Below are 16,554 nucleotides of genomic sequence, written 5' to 3'. Positions count from 1 at the left end.
GACCATTAAAAAAGACCGAGTTGACTCCGTTATCTCTTAAAATATATCCGCAAGAAGTTAACTGAAAGCCAAGAGGTGTCCTTATGATTTAATTAACAAATGCCTCTACACATTCACAAAAGAGAAGCAGCGCAGAGCTTCTCGGACGAGCGGTGAGAAAACGAAGAAAATCTCGCGAAACTGAGCACTTGAGGCGTCTCAGTTTCGCTGAGCTGCTCAACCCTCTTGAATAGGTTTTCTCAGGTGCTTGTTTATGTATATGCATAAAAGACGATGAAGCTTGCTAAAAGCAGGAAGGCTGCCTATTCACTGTATACGTTGCGCGGGTCTGCTGCTCCAGCAACGCTCCCGAACAACTAAACACTGCGACCAACAGAGGAACGGAGTGGGGCTCAAAAATGCTGTCCGCGCTACCAATGGGAAACGTGGTGCTCGCATAGCGCAATGCGTACAGCGCTAGATTACGACATCTTTGAAAATATCAGGTATGCTGATCCCCGTCATTCACCGACTTTGCTTCGTTGGTGGAAGTCCATGGGGCGTTAGGGTGCAGTGTGGCGAAGCGGGCTTTAAGGCGCATTTAGGAGTGGACGGTTCTTATTAAATGGGAAGGGGGGGGGGGGGGGGGGACGCAAGTTGCGCCCGGATAAACTAATCGCGCAAAACTTCCAGGTTACTTGTTTGCCTGTCGAATGTAACCCTGACAACTTTTGGTCCAAAACTTAGAACCCTACTCTGTTCCTACGACTAAAATACGTGCACATAGACAAAGGGAGCACAGAGGCATGAACGGACAGACGGAGGTGGTAGTGGTGGTGAAAACATTTGAGTCTGCCAAGTAGAGCAGGGGTAATTTGACGCCGCAATGGATGAACGTGCAGCGGGCATTGATCTCGCGTGTGGAGCGTTCATTCGGCGTGCGCTTACACCGTGCGTGGCGGGCGTTGTGTGCGCAGCTGTTCGGCATGATCTGCCTGGGCTGCGGCTCCCCGGCGCTGATCGGCTACGCCCGGTTCTTCCTGTTCGTGGCCGCGCTCTGCTACATCATCACCGTGCTGCTCTGCATCATCTACGTGCTGGGCGTCAACACGGCCCTGTCGGCGCTGCCCTGGCTGCTGGGCGTGAGTACACGCACATTCTGCCCTCTGGGGCCGCGCGCGCTGCTATAGTCGCCGGCGTACAACTAGAAGCAAAGTTCGACCGTTGCAAAGCAGGGCACGGCACACTACGTGCTGAGTCTTCCCGTTTTCGGGGCTCATGGTCTCCTTTCGTGGTTGGAGCCAGAATTCGTTAAAATTGTTTTGCAGAAACTACCGAGTGAGAATTGCCGCGTATAGTGTGTAAGCACTCCTCCCAGGGACGCGTACCTGCACAACACGTCTACGTACTTTTGCTCTGGGGGGCCTCTTAATACAGGGCTTTCATTCAATAGAGGGTCTCTTATTACACGTGAAGCATGGTGTCACACCTTACGGACGGATAGACGCCGACAGTCGCCTAAACAAGCTTACGCATTAAAAAGTTGGAAGGCAGCAAGCACACAGCAAGCGCGCAGGCGTGCTGGAAATAAATCCGTATTCCGTGTTCCGCATCTTAAATCCTGGAGTTAAATCTCCCCCGCACAAGTTTCGCCGCCTTATCTATCGCACCAGATATACGAGTCCAAGAGCGCGTTCCTCGGTAGCACTCACGGGTAACTTGGTGCTGGAGTGAAGAGCTGGACGAAGAGTTTAGTCCGGGAAGCCTTCTTAACAAAAACGGCCAACTGCCGTAGCACAGTCCCTTTGTACAGCGTACATACGGAGCCCCATAAGGGTATACAGTAAACTCCGGTTAAGACGAACTTGGGTGAGACGAACGCTATGGTTAAGACGAACAAAATTTTTGCTCTCTTGTAACATCCACAATGCAAAAAACCTCCCCTTAACACGAATTTCTGATGATACGAACAAATTTTCACGGTTTCTTTGAGTTCGTCTTTTTATGCGTAGAGCGCAGTGTTTGTCTTTACTCCCTGTCGTACCGTTTTTTGGCGCTGTTTTTTCTAAGTAGCATCATGCACCAACTAGCCCGTCTCAGTTCACTTGTTAATCGTCACATCCACGCAAACAGAGCTCTCGTTCAAAGCGATGCATATAGGGATGGCGCTGTTCCGAGCATCATCCCGACGCGCCGAGTCCTTCTAGGGTCGAATAGGGTGCCAGCGAGACACGTACAGTAGGTACGTGTCGCACTCTCAAGGCCCGCATGTTTTCACTACGCAGCTCTAGCTTCCTATAGTGTACGCTGCACCACGGAGCCGTCTCTGACAAACCGTCTTGTTTACCCAGGCCGTTTGGGACGTCGCTGTATTTTCCTTCGGCGCAGCACATGGCGGGGAATCGGCAGGCAATCATTCCTGGTCTTCCTCCACGCTCCCGGTGGCCTTGGCGCGACATTGTCCTGTCAACAAAACTTCCAATCACCAAGCTTCGGCGCGAGCGCCGCGAACCATGAAGTCAAACATATTACTCCCCGGGCCACGGTAGCAATTTATGAAATGGGCGAAGCGCTGAGACGTGCTGTTTTGTTTTCTTCTTAACCAGACGGCATTAGCGTAACCGTGCAATCGATTCTGGCATGTGACGCCCTTTCTGGCGAAGTTTCTCAGTTCGCGCCGCTTGGGTTCGGCCCCTTGAGACGGCGCGGTTCTACATCATTGGCTGTCCTTCATGGTCTGCATAAGCCAAGGCCACGGTGTCAACCCCGCACGACGGGACTGTTTTTTACCCGCTATTTTGAGTGGCGCTTCTTGCGACTCGTTATGAAAGGATCGTGCTGAGTCGATGCCCGGTAGCTCTGGACGAGAGGGAGCACAAATTAGCCTACGAGAAAAAAAAAAAAAAGGAAAAAAAAATAACTTTGTGCCTACGCGGTGGATTCGTTCCGGTTAAAACGAAAATAAGTTTGGGATTTAACGTCGATGCAGTCATTACTCGTGCACGTTTTGTGTGTGTTTCGGTGCACGTTAAATTAACCAGGCGCGCCGCTCTCCAGTGCAGCCGCCTCATTTCCGAGAATTTTTCGAACTTCAGCGCGTAAAACTCGAAAGGTGTCAAAATGGGCTTTTTCTTCCTTGCCTTTTAAGTGCTAGGTATATGCTGAGCCCGTTATTATTGGGTGCCAGGGGCTGTGCAAACCTTTACCTTAATTTCAGTAACCTCCTTAAATACCAAGATTGCGTGGATACTTAGCGCAAAACGCCTTCGAGGTCTGACCCGCGGAGCTCAAATTAGGTGCATTTTCCCAAAATGCGGACGTCACGCGCGTTTTCCACCGTGAGATCCGGAGGGAAGGCGTCACTGTTTCCCATGCGCTGAGTGAAGAATTCCGTCTGGCTCTGGCGCCTGCATGCATTTCCGAAGGCAGGGCTGTATGCGCATCTCAAATGTCCCCGCATCATTAATCGGACGGGGGAAAAGGGCACCCTGGTCCCCCTCGGAATGAGCGAGAAAGAGCCCTTCCGCGTGTGCCGCTCGGAAAGGTGGGGGCAGAGCGCGTGACCCTCACCCGTGCCGCGTCACGCATCGCCAGTCGGCCACCTTTTCGGGGCGGCAAGGCCACGCGTGCGCTCGCCCCGACTGGATGTGTTTACGCGGTTCATTGCTCGGGCACAATGCATAAACGCCACCACTTATGCCGATGATACACTCGGGGAGAGAGGCGTCGCCCGAGTTCACCTCCAGGGGGCGCACTCAGCCGCCTGTTGCACGCTTTTTTCGTGTCGCTGAGCGTTAGTGGGCAGCTATTTTCCACTCTGGCAATTCTACGGGATAACAAAACAGTCGTGTCTGATTGACTGGAGCCGTACATTAGAGCCAATCAACGGCGATTTTTTTTTTTCAGAATTACCCAGGTAGAAAACAGCCACACTTCACAGGGGCACGCCATCAATTGAAGGAGGAAAATGTTTTATTAAACAAGGATTTATTTTAAAATTCGATGAGACAGTATCCGGATCCAGAACGTTTTAGTGTCAAATTCACACGCTCCAACATCGGTTGTACTCTATGGTGGCACTCAAACCTGCCTTTGCAATATATACTCGCGACATGCACAAGAGGTTTGCGAGTGAACAGGAAGCATTACAGGCACAGTCAAGTAAACGAATGCTCGCAACGGGTGGTCATCTGCAAGTCTTGTCTCAAATGAAGCGAGTCTGAGCGTGAGCACAGCGCTTACTAGTTCGCTCCTTCCTCGCTCCATTAAGCTGCCGGTCCAGAGGAGAAGCCCAACATCAACCATCACGCCCAGCATGAAGAGCACGTAGTTTCATATTTCCGAACAGAGGCGACAAATGCTTTGAAATTTCACGCCGCTTTGCGAACACAAACGCGCTTCCTCGTTACACGTTGGTTTCAATAGAAAGTCTGTGATTGCTGAAAATGGCCGTACGCCTTTCATCTACTTTGAAACAAATTACTTTACGCTTGGCTTCTACAATAATTCAAGACCACGCATATTTTCATTCCTCTAGGTAAATGTCTTCAATCACAGTTAGAACATGCTTGGCATTTTGAACCGTTGGCACTCCTCTCAGGAACTTAGTGGAACCATTTTTTTAGTCGCTAGTTTGTGCATACTGTATGAATGGCATACGTGAGGCTTTTACCTTGAATACTAACTAATAAGGAGAACTTTGTCGAAATCTCTGGGTCTGTTGTGTAATAGGTCCTCAAAACTTTCTGCAGGCTTCTACCTCTCTCGCATGTGGTAGAACCTAGACGTGGGTTTTGAACATAATGTGAGGTTCTACATTTAATGCAAACTGTGAAGGTAAGCTTTGCAGGACACCCAAGAACTCTTCATTGCTAAAAAGTCATGCCAGTAACGCGAAATGCTGGACACGAACGACTTTCCTCCCGTTCTCGAAGCTATAGAAATGTCGTCTTTAAACTGAGATTAAAGGCATATTTTTGCACTTTCCAGCCGACAGCCTATGTGCCTGACAACCCATGTTGATATGGACTGATGGAGCTACTATACCGAACTGCCTTGACACTAAGTAATGTCTGTTCCAAAAGCACTACCGAGTGCACACCTGGGCAGCAGAGCGTGTACCGGTGGAAATCTCTTCAGAGCACGAAGGTGGATTCCGATAGTAGTCTAGCCACGCTGCCACGGGTCTTTGCTGCTTATGACGTCAGTGACAAAAGATACAAATACCTAAGATACCGCTCCTCACCATGTTAGAAAATGTGATAAGCAGGCATGGGCGAGCATAATGTATGCCACTGCCCGCGTGGATCACCAAAAAAGTATAAGCTCAGTGCACCAAGTTTATTGCAGGGCATCCTTCTCGTTTTTCGCGGTCTGTGAACATCCACCACTGCGCACTTGAAGGAAGTTGAATCGCTCACATGTGCCGACCACCGCAGGAGCTGGCGTTCACCGTGACAGCTGTGGTCCTGTACATCATTGCGTCGGTAACGCAGCTGGTGTCCCAGTCCAGCTACTACGACGGCTGGCCCGTCATGTTCAGCGCCCTCAACGGCCAGTACATCGCCGCCGGCGTGAGTACCTCCTGCGCCCTCTCTCGCTTAGCTCGAGTTGCGTGGCTTTGCGTAAGCTTCGAGTGGGAAATATTTTCATGGGTGACCCAATGCATCCCCAAATAAGGAAGTTTAAGACTAAAACGGACATTACAAAACGCCGACGTTAAAATAAAGAATAGACAATGCATCAGTCATTGTTGACAATCTTTACCGAAAGCGTCGAAGTGCTTTGCTTGATTTGTACCACCAGCCAAAATAAACGCTACGTCTCGAACTGACTGATATTTCGCTACCCCCGAAACACATCGAGTTCGATTGCGCAGGATTAAAAGGCATGCGAATACGCTCAAATTGAAGGATACCTGGGTGAAACATAATGAGGTATTTCCTTTTTAACCACCGGCCGAGCACTCTTTATCATGTCATGGATACATGATCGAATTGGCTTCGTTGGTTCAAACGTTATTCTTCGAGAATGGAAAAAAAAAGTAAGTTATTCTCCTTTGTTACGGCTGGCCACTAATTTTATCACACGTTTCGGTATATCCCGACTGATAACATGTTTGCGTAGAAATTCATGCGTCTCGCCAGATTAACACTGCCCGTATCATTGAATCACCCCCCTCCCCCTACCCGCCCCCGCTTTCCTTAAAAACTAGAAAAAGTGGCGTGTGCGCCGTCGTGAGAAATTCAAACTACATGACCTATATACTACAGAGCTACAATAATACAGCACTTCAGAAACGACGAAGAAACATTGCATATGTAATCTGGGAGTCGTGCAATCCAGGAAGTAATCACTGGCTTTGCGTGTGCGCTGGCTCGACATAACTGTATATGCGGAGGACTAAGATAATCCAAAACATGTTACTTTGTCCTGCCACGGAGAAGTTAAACGCGAAACACTAAAAGCGAGAACAAAGTCGCTCAGGTGTGCGTCTTTCTGCCCATCGTTGCGGCGCTCCTTGGCCTTACGTTTCTGCAGTTTTGTCGCCCCTCCCGCCCTACCTTCGGGCCCACATGTTACTCTGGGATTCGATGTGCACACCGCCGTTTGGGTTTCGGCCACAACGCATTCCGTACGCCCACCTTTAGTCAAGTCGTGCGGCAGAACACCGCACCGGTGCGCACGGCGACTCTTTGGTTCAACAGGCCATTTAATGCTTTCGCATTGAAATGTCACAAGAAAGCAGCTCTGAGAGGCGATATCGGTAGAGCGCATGCCTAAGCACGACTCTCCCTCTCCCACCGACAGTAGGCGTCAGTAAAGGCAAAACAAGAATATACCTTGCGGACGTCCCCGCTTATCGTGGGGTCTCACAAAGGCACGTCCGCCAATGAACCAGAAGTTTATTTTGTGGGACAAAGGAACAAATTTATTTTGTGGGGATGGCGTTACGGTCTCTGGGGGAAAGGGGTTGTGGGGGAAATGGAAGTGATCAGTCCGTAGTTAAGCCTTGTAAGCATACTTCCCACGAGGTGTGGTGATGGTGTGAGCAGCGTGTCGAACTTTGTGTCCTTTGGGCAAATCTACTCGTCATGCCTTGTGGGAATCTCCAAGGCCGGTGTTTACCTCCAATGTCTACCAGTGCCTGGCATGTCCAGAGTCGGCGGCCATGCCGGACGGCGGCCGGTAGTGAGTGGATCCTTGCGATGATGATGGTTGGATTTTTTCAGCGCAAAGCCAGCTGGGGCAAACAGCGCCAAACAAAAGTAGATAACATAGGTATTAAAACGTGCAGGCCAGAATAACCGTCAAATCAATTAAAGGAAATGGTGATGGCTGGTGTATTGCGCCAGTTTTGATTATGCATGATAGGAAATTAGGTTTAAAAACTTAATTAACATCAGACAAATATTTAAAGACCTTCCTTCCTTGAGGCATTGCGGTTACTTGCGACATCGGTGGCAGAGAAACAAGCTTTGAAGAAGTCACAGGACCTTGTGTTCCCCTTAGTGCGTCCAATATGCTGCGATATCGCCAGTCGTGGTGTAGCCGGTGCGTGTTTGGTAGGGAGTATACTTGAACCGTCATTTGAGTGGTGCGGGCTACCGGACTCATAAAAACTAGAGGTGTACGAATATTTGATACTGCGAATACCTCGCCAATATTGTCTGCTATTCGATTTGATTCGCAGCGCAGTTTTACCGCCTGAAGTATTCGGAGTGTTTGAATATCCGAAATTTACTAATTAAGAATACAACAAATGAAGTTGGCTGCGCCCCACGACATGCGAACTTCCAAGCTTCACCGCGAGGCATGTTTTCCTGGGTTGGCTTTTTTGCACGACGATTTAGCTGTGCAAAGAAGCCTTTTCGCGGGGCACAAGTGTAAACTAACTCTGGCGTATGTTAGCTGAAATTAAGCGTAACTTGTGTAAAATTTATCAACCGAGATTAGGTTTCCTGTAGACATAGCAGCATTACCGAAGAGTCGAGAGTTATCCCCTGTTGGCAATGCTTGCAAGAAAGTACTGATCATATCAACATTTTCAATGATTAAAGGCTCTTTTCAATGCTTAAAAAAACTGCAGCCAGTCAAATATGCTTCCTGTATTCACAGCATTTTGAGAAGCCAGTATTTCTTCATTGCAATGTATTCCAAATTTTCGTCTTTGATTTTATTTCCATCTTTTATTTTTATCATTTTATTATTTATCTTTTATTATTTTATTATGTTTATCTTTCAGCTTTTATTTTTGATTTTGTATATTTTCCTTATCAAGCGTTAGTATATGAACATTCAGATTTGTTAATTCCTGACTTCTTATGTTATCTTTTCATTTGTAGGTATGTTTTAAAAACTCTATACGCACTGAATAAGATATATTCTTGCTCGAAAACATTAGAGTATATTCGCAGCTAGCTTTTACTATTTGAAGGTCCGAATTCGATTATCGCACACCTCTAATAAAACCCAATTTACGTTTCTGTCCCTGGTATTCAGATTCCCTCCTCCACTCAAGCCTCCTACATGGAGGAGATCCTTGAAATCGATTTCTTCACGCGTAAGCATTGCGGAATCCTCCCCTCAGCCGAGTGGAGGGAGCAAATGGAGGGGAGGAGGCCCCCCTCCAGAATACGGCCCCAAATCTGTAGCCTGCATTTGCGTCACCCTTTAAATCACTACAAAATCGTGGTGATTCGTTTCAGCACTTTCGCAAGGCTCGGTAACTATGGATGATTAATGCCAATCCCTAAAGGTCTTCTATAGTAACCAAGACGTTATAATAAGCATCTAATAAGCAATACTTTGCGGCTACGTTTATTGTTTTGTGCAATTATGCTACTTGTTTTATTTTATCCGTTGTGCTGCGTCATTAATTAGTTCATCAGCTTCAACAACTGTCGTTGTTGAGTACACTGATCCCCACGCTGCTGTAGCAATGGGCTCGGAATTTTTTAAGGAACTTTCCTAGCCAGTTCCAAGTGGGTCCTAAGTACTGCTGTTTCCCTGGCTTGAGAACTCGTTGCTATAGCGTAATTTCTTCAAGCGTGCTTCCGGTCGCCAGCTCTGCGGCCTCTGCCCCTTCATTGGGGAAGCCCTCAGCACCGTGCCCTGTCCCTTGCTCCGCAGGTATTCGGGCTGCTGCAGGCGATCGTGTACGGCGCCGGATCGTTCCTGCTGTTCCAGGACTGGAAGGCGACCAGGCCACCTCCGCCACCTCCGCAGCCGCCGCGTCCCACCAACTGAGTGACGCCCCGCGGCCAGAGGGCGCTCTTCTGCTCACCCGAAAGCGAGACCACTCTGAGCGGCCAGACGCGACTGCCGCCCGCACACGAGACACTTGGCACTCACGAGCCCTACATGACCACGCGTAGCCCCACATCTTGAGCGCAGAGTCTGTAGCGCCTCATCTACGCGAGTCGAATAACCGAAAGAAAAAAAAATTACTTGAGTGCTTGTTTGTTTTTTTGTTTTTTTCGGTAGTTCGCAACTATATTCCCCGCAGTCATCCTGTTTATTGCGACGAGTCAGTTGTTTTCACTCACCTTGCACGTGATGGTCGCTGCCGGCCGCCACGTGTACATCGCATCCCTTTGTTTTTCCTTAAGCCTATAACAACCTCACTGACATTTTGGCGCGCTGTATGATGCGCGCGCTCTCGAACAGATTATTAAAGATCGAATACTGCTTGAAATCCTCCTGGGGTTGTGTTTCACTCTGCAAACCTACGATGCACGGCATCTTTCAGCCACAGCGTGCTGGTTGCATTCACTCGGGTTTGAATGGGATGAGCGTGACTGGTGCGTGTGTGACTGGCTATACCCGCTGACGCGGCAACGAAAAGTCGCAAGGAAAGTAGCGCGGTAGTTTATCGGTTACTTTAACGCAATGGTCTCCTTTTCCGAAGACGTAATTTATTTGCAACAATATTTTTTTTACATTTATCAATGAAGTATTCAGAGCTAATAAATTACGCCTTTTCTTTAACGTTTTCAAGGTTTCTTACAGTATGCTAAGGATATATCGTATCAGATAACCTGAAGTATTCAATAGTAGTCACTGTAAAAGATGCCTTTATTGCCGCGATGTTTCACCGCTGTGCCCGACTTGCGCCGTGCGTGAGACTATAAATCATGTGTTGTGCATCTGCCCTCGATTCGCTGCTGCGCGAAAAACTGCAGCTAGCGCCCTGTCTCGTGTACGACATGGAGGCAGGCTCGAACTATGTCATTTTCTTTGGCCCTGCATGGGACAATAGTGATGATATTACCTTGGGAACTACAGTTCTTCTCCGCTTCCTATGAGATTCTGAATTGGAAAAATCGATTTAGATCGCAAACAGTGCCAGTGCCACACAATATGTACTCTTTCGCGCTGTGGTGTTTATTTTTTCTTGGATTGGTGTTGCTTCGTTTCTTTGCACCGTTTACATTGTATATTGATTCAGAGTTTATCTTATAATCCTTTTTCAAATTTAATTTCTGTCCGAACTTTAGTAGCGTTTTCTTGTATGTAATTTTCCACGTTTCTTGTTTGCCTTCTCGCTGTTGTACCCGTAATGTCGAACATTAACCACTCATCACTGTAGTCATCCCTAATCTGGCGTAGCAATCCTTGTCACTAGCAAAGCTGACCTCACCAGTTCACATTAAGGAGCCCTCTGTTTTTCTCTCTTCGTCTCAATGTGATAAATTACCCGGTAAAAGCTCTGCTTCACTTGCGCGTGGTCTTTTCAGAGCTTCCTTAATTTCACAAATGCTATGGACAAGTTTTCAGCCATTATACTTGAGAAACAGCATTATCGTAAAGGCGAATTGACGAAAATGTATGCAATAAAGCTAAATATCATTAAGTTGTCGCTGTAGAAAATAACTGTCATTAGGATGTATATTGACCCCAGCCGGTTGAAAGGGATTGCTCGAACGCACCCGACAACAAAATGAGAAATTAAGTTTTGAGATCTTCGCTAGGATTGTCCACGATTCGCGTTGCAGGCTACAGTCTCCGCTCGGTCAAACGAATTTCAGGTCACCGAGTCACTGGAAAGGTCGGTTGTATTTTACCGCAAATTCAGCCTGCTGTAGTTTGTCTGTTATAGACCATGCAAAACTAATGCTTGTTGTGTTCATTATACTCCAATAAGTTTTAAACGCGAGCGGATTGTAATGACCGTGGAAGGGATGGCAAGAGACAAAATAGGGGTGCCACTATTTCAAACGCACGTGTCAGCAGAAGCGAAGTTTTTGACGACTGACCGGTCGTAGTGGCTGGTACGAAAACAACACCTCAGCAACACAGTAAATTTCAGAATCAAGAAGTAATGTACAACAAGCAATGTCACCTCGTCATTGTAGACTGGTAGCGTAACCGACCAATGAAGGGGCGTTTTCGTGCCGTACATACGGGTAGGTTTTTGCTAAAAACAGATTACATCGCATTCCGTTACGAGAAGAAAGGTGCTGTTGTTTGTGCCTTTCCTGCCTACTCGTGTTCCTTCCTCGCGCTGTTTTGTTCAGTCCGGTAAGTTTCCACACGCGAGAAGTAGGGCTCTCCATCAGCGGCCAAAATTCTATTTCTAAAATTCTTCTGAACGTTGACTAAAAGCAACCAGGTTCTTATTATTGCGGTTCTCGCGGCCTCAGCTGCACTATATCCCGGTCCACGTGGCCGAAAACCCCCAAGCGGCGTGCTTCACTGCGCACAGACACTAAACGCAGCAAAGCCCACCGACGGAGTCTATGTAAGGAAGGCTGTACTACACATTTACTCTTATGTTTAGAGTAGCCAGCTCCTCCTGCGGTCGGAGCTAACCTCTCCACTAAATCAATATTCTCTTTCTCTCTCTGAGAGATGCGAAATGCAAAAAGCGGCGGGTGATTACAACGACTTGAAGCGAAATTACAGCGTCAGAGCTCACGCTTGTATGACCGAAACGCGAACCGAAACTAAATAGAATCGAAACTGCCACAGTCAAGTGCATCGTTCTATCTGTAGTGTAAGCGCCGCAGCCGGTTCATCGTCAGAGCGGTGTTGGAAAAGGCGAAGGAACTACAGAACCGATAGCAGGTGGCGCGAAGACGGTAATGATGCGTCAAGATCATATGTCCCGCTGAATTCCCTCTAAAAACGTAATATCAAAGACTTCTTACGTAAAATCACAGCGCAATATTAATGCAATGTCAAATCAAATAGCGACGCAGTATCAACGAACGCAATATCAACAGCTGACGCGGTTATCGCATCACGTCGTTGTGACTGCCCACTAATTTTTCTTGCTTCGTACTGAACAGTGTTTCAGCGACGGCGAAACAGAAGACATAGGTAGCTATTGTACTCGGAATGACTCTGTGCAGAAGGAATTTCTGTGCAGGAGTACCATGTGCGATCACGGGACGTATCGGCCCAAGAAACAACACCCAAGGTGGGGTGACCGTATGGATATGCTCACCCCACCTCAAGTGCTGCTAAAGAGTGGTCACTTGAGACGTTCACCGTGCGTCTTGAGTGAGCGGGGTGGGGTAATAATCAGATGCCGACGTGTCAGCTGCAGTGGGCCACGTATAACTGCAACATTACGAGGAGAGAGATCAAGGCACGCAGTGACGGACAAAGGTGGGGGCCTGGAAGGCAGAAGCGGAAGCCCGATCAGTGCCTGTGGCCGCTGACGGTTCCTGGCCGGCACGTGTAGGCTGCTCCAGGTGTGACGGTGAGCGTTAAAGTCACTCAACATCACACAGTCACGCCCCAGCTGGCACAACAAGGATGGGAGTGATGCGGTGTGCCAGGCCCTTCCAGGTTCCACGTGAACACACGCGATGGAAGTGTCCATGGGCTTGGCGCGCTGCGACTGTGGCACATTCCCTGTTAGCAAAGGAGACACCGGTAGTGTTCACAGCCCAGTGGGCCAGGGTGGCCGGCACATATAGCAACCACGCATTACTTTCCAATCCGGTGAGTTAGGTTGTCAGAGTGTTCGCTGTTACATGCGGTTACCGTACATGCGGTGAAGCTGTAATAGGCAACATAGCCAGGAATAGGTTCCGGGGCTAGGGTATCCTCCTCTGATTTAATTACATCGAATTGTTCATGATATACACAAGCAGATTCGTAACGTCCGGCGTTGCCGCCGTTAGTTGCTCACGTGCTTAATACGGAGAATGAAATACATATGCAGGTAATCAAAATCTCAACAGTGAACAACACTGCAGGCCGTGGATCCTGCTGTGGTTGGATACCAAGTCTGTGTCACCCATGCGATCGGTGTCCAAGGACACCTCAGTGAAAGTTATCTTGCGCCGCTATGGCGGTGCTATACATCCACGAGCCTTTGGCTATTTCAGCACAACATGTGTCAAAGGAACCATGAGGGCAATATCCAACTTTGTTTAATGAGAAAGAATTATATAGCCTTTGGTAGTTCACCAAGCTCCATTCCAGCCACGAAAGACGTTTTAACAGCGGAGCTGTTTAGGCTTTTAGATCCGCCGTGGAGCGTATCCAGAAAATTATCATCATCGGAGAAGTGGAGAGGGTGAAAACGCTAGGCCAAGAAGTTTGAGGGAAAGCAGGCGTTGTGAGTGCGCGCCTCAAGAAAAAAAGGGAGGTCCCGGGAATAGAACCCGGGACCTTTACCCTGTGAAACCGGCAACCTAACCACCGGGTCACCCAAAAGGCCTCAGGGGTACGGGGTTTGCAGCGGCGGGGAACAACAGCATGTGCAGCCAATTGGAAAGAAAAAAAAAGGTTGTGTTGGCACGCAGTGCGAAACACTTACGCATCTACAACAAGGACTGGAAGAAAGATCCTAGAGGACCTTGGATATGTACGCCACAGCGGTGGTGACAACAAACTCATCATCCCGGATGAGATACGTCCCCGTATCAGGGTAGATCTTCCACCGAAAAACATGCACCCCGACTACAACAAGGGCAGGAGGGCGGCAAGGGCTAAAACCCTCGTCGAGTTACACGCCCAGGATAAGCACGCTCGCTATGTAGATGCGGCGGAATATCCACAGGAAGCCTTCGCTGCCGTTGTAATAAAGGCCACTACCGGAGACACTCTGACGGCGGCAAGCGTCAAGTGCACCGATGCAGAACGCGCAGAGGAGGTGGCCATCGCCCTGGCCATTACCGACGCAGGCTGCCAGTCGGTGATCAGCGACTCACGAACGGTAGTTCGGAACTGCGCCAAGGGACGCATCTGCAAAGACGCTTTGCAGGTGCATCGCAATGCACGTCTAGAAGGCCCAAGAACTGTTCGAGTCAAGTGGATCCCGGCGCATGCGGGCATGGACACGTCGAGTAAGAACGCAAACCACAACGAGACGGCACACGCGGAGGCGCGAGCACTCACTCTGATAAGTGTAAATTCTGCCACGAACCAGAAACTCTCACAAACACATTATTTTAACTGCACAAAAAACTCGGACCTTCCGCGCCGCTGTACCTGTCCCCTTCCCCTGAGCAGTGGGAGATACTTCTGTCCAGATGTCGACCTGAGGACCAGCTCCTGCTTGTGACCAGGGCTACGGCAGCCTGGACAGCACATGAGCTCCTGGACTGAGGAACCACTCTCGCATTATTGCGTAATAAAGTTCTCTCTCTCTCTCTCTCTCTCTCTCTCTCTCTCTCTCTCTCTCTCTCTCTCTCTCTCTCTCTCTCTCTCTCTCTCTCTCTCTCTCTCTCTCTCTCTCTCTCTCTCTCTCTCTCACCAACCGCGCCCCCGCAACAGACCATCCAACGTGGTTCGGTGCTAAGGACCGAATGACAGACTATGGCGAAATCATCACCAAAGCCTACCGCCTGGCTCGCAGGACCTCCCCATCTCCGGACCCGGGGCTGAGCCGGGCGGAGGCAGTGCTACTAAGGCAGCTTCAAACTGGGTCCCTACCCACCCCGGCCCCGATGCACCGAATGTATCCGGAGGCATACCCGACTTGCAAGTGCCAGCTCTGCTGCAGGGAGACTGCAGACCAGAAGCACATCTTATGGGACTGTGTCATGAAACCAATGGAAGCGACGTCAAGAACCATCCCGCCACGGCTTGCAGAAGCCGCAAGGAGCTACACATACGAACGTCAACACTGGGCCATCCAGCAGGTCCTGTGGGCGCTCGCAAGGCATGAGACTCGCGAGTCGGCAACGGCGAGCTCACGTCTCGGATGAGTAGCCACCAGGACGACGCCGAGGCCCGCGGCGCGGCGCGTAAAAACGTCGTTCTGCCGGCTTAAATAAAGTTTATTCAACCCAATCCAATGCAGGGAGAAAAGGCCAGATTGGGATTTTCACAAGTATTAGAGCCAAATAGGGTAATTTTGAAGCGGAAAAAGATAACTAAACGTAGCAACGAATTTAGGCGCCCATTCATAGTATGCAAAAAAAAAAAAAAAAGCGCGCAGCTTGCACTAGTGGTGCAAGACTGGAGTCAATTAACAGCAGAGCTTGTGGTCACCTAGCTTCCCCCCCACCCCCCGCATCCGACTCAGCCGGTGGATAATGAGATATAATGAGATGGGTGGGGGACCAACAACTTAGAAAACGCTAACAAAACCTCGCAAAAGCTACAGACAACTTGTCAAGCCACGTAAGAGCTATAGGTCATTACAAGCTCCGCTGTTAACTCCAGCCTTGCACCAAGTGCAAGCTGCGCACATTTTTTAACAGCGAAGCTGTTTAGCAAAACGTAATTTTTCGTGTCCGCAGTTAAAAACACCAAGAAATTACCGGGAGCGCGCACGTGAGCACGGGCCTCACGGCGACCGCCCGCCATTTAAAAAACCAAGGAAATGCCGAGCGCTCGTGTGTGCGTGCCCCGCGGTGACCGCCCAGCGTCCCCGGCGAACGTTTTCCAAGCCAAGCATAAATTGGCCAAGACTGGCAAAAAAAGAAACTCCAGCGTTCGCCGTAATCGTGGCAAGACTTGCTCAGGATGGGAAAGACACGTCATAGCGTACGCCCCTCCAAGAGGATGTCGAATGATTATCCCTTCCAAAAAATGAAAGAAGCTCACACTTATAGCAACAATGACGGAGTAAAGGTCATTGCGGCAGCGAAGAAGCAGGAAATCGGCTGCAATCGTGGACTTAAACGTTCGTGATGGTCGTGAAGGTCGCGTGTGAGCTTCCTTCACTTTTTACCAGAAAAGCGCAAATATTCTTTCACATTTCGCCCTACGGTGACGGAACATGCGTAGGAGGGATGTGCTATGAGCAAACACTAAAAACACAATTACCAGTGTGTAAAGGAGCCATGAAGACAAAATACAAGTTTGGTATATTCGAAAGATTTTGTGTCTTAAAGTGCCGTCAGCGCCTGTGCGGCAGCAAATGCTTTATTCCCTGAGAAATGAAACAATTTAAGACAAAATTTCAATTCTCCCGCTGCATTGTATGTTTCGTGACGTCGCATGGGCAAGTACTTAGAATGAAGGTTAGTTTGTTGATTGAGGCTGCCGCTAATGGCAAAACGCCTTTTTGGTTAGCTTCCGCCCTCCCTAGATTGTGAACGGATAGCGCTCAAAGACGCTGTTCGCACTCCGCTTCTGACCAACCTGCTGTACTCTTATACGGAT

The 16,554-nt window shown here is 48.9% G+C and overlaps 1 protein-coding gene across 1 annotated transcript in view; it reads left to right on the top strand.

Moving 5' to 3' along the window:
* The window catches only part of LOC144155143 (MARVEL domain-containing protein 1-like), a 79,340-nt gene extending 69,664 nt beyond the window's left edge, over window positions 1–9,676 (top strand). Inside the window, exons 2-4 of the mRNA XM_077686411.1 lie at window positions 957–1,121; window positions 5,418–5,552; window positions 9,112–9,676. Coding sequence (XP_077542537.1) covers window positions 957–1,121; window positions 5,418–5,552; window positions 9,112–9,228 — 417 coding nt within the window. The 3' untranslated portion in view covers window positions 9,229–9,676. The remainder of the gene's footprint in view (window positions 1–956; window positions 1,122–5,417; window positions 5,553–9,111) is intronic.
* The last annotated feature ends 6,878 nt before the right edge of the window (window positions 9,677–16,554 follow it).

Source organism: Haemaphysalis longicornis, unplaced genomic scaffold (assembly GCF_048455015.1).
Source record: "Haemaphysalis longicornis isolate Haplotype H1 unplaced genomic scaffold, Haemaphysalis longicornis Haplotype H1 scaffold_1, whole genome shotgun sequence".
Classification (NCBI taxonomy): domain Eukaryota; kingdom Metazoa; phylum Arthropoda; class Arachnida; order Ixodida; family Ixodidae; genus Haemaphysalis; species Haemaphysalis longicornis.
The sequence above is the reverse complement of the archived record's forward strand: the minus strand, read 5'-3'. Positions and strand labels throughout refer to the sequence as shown.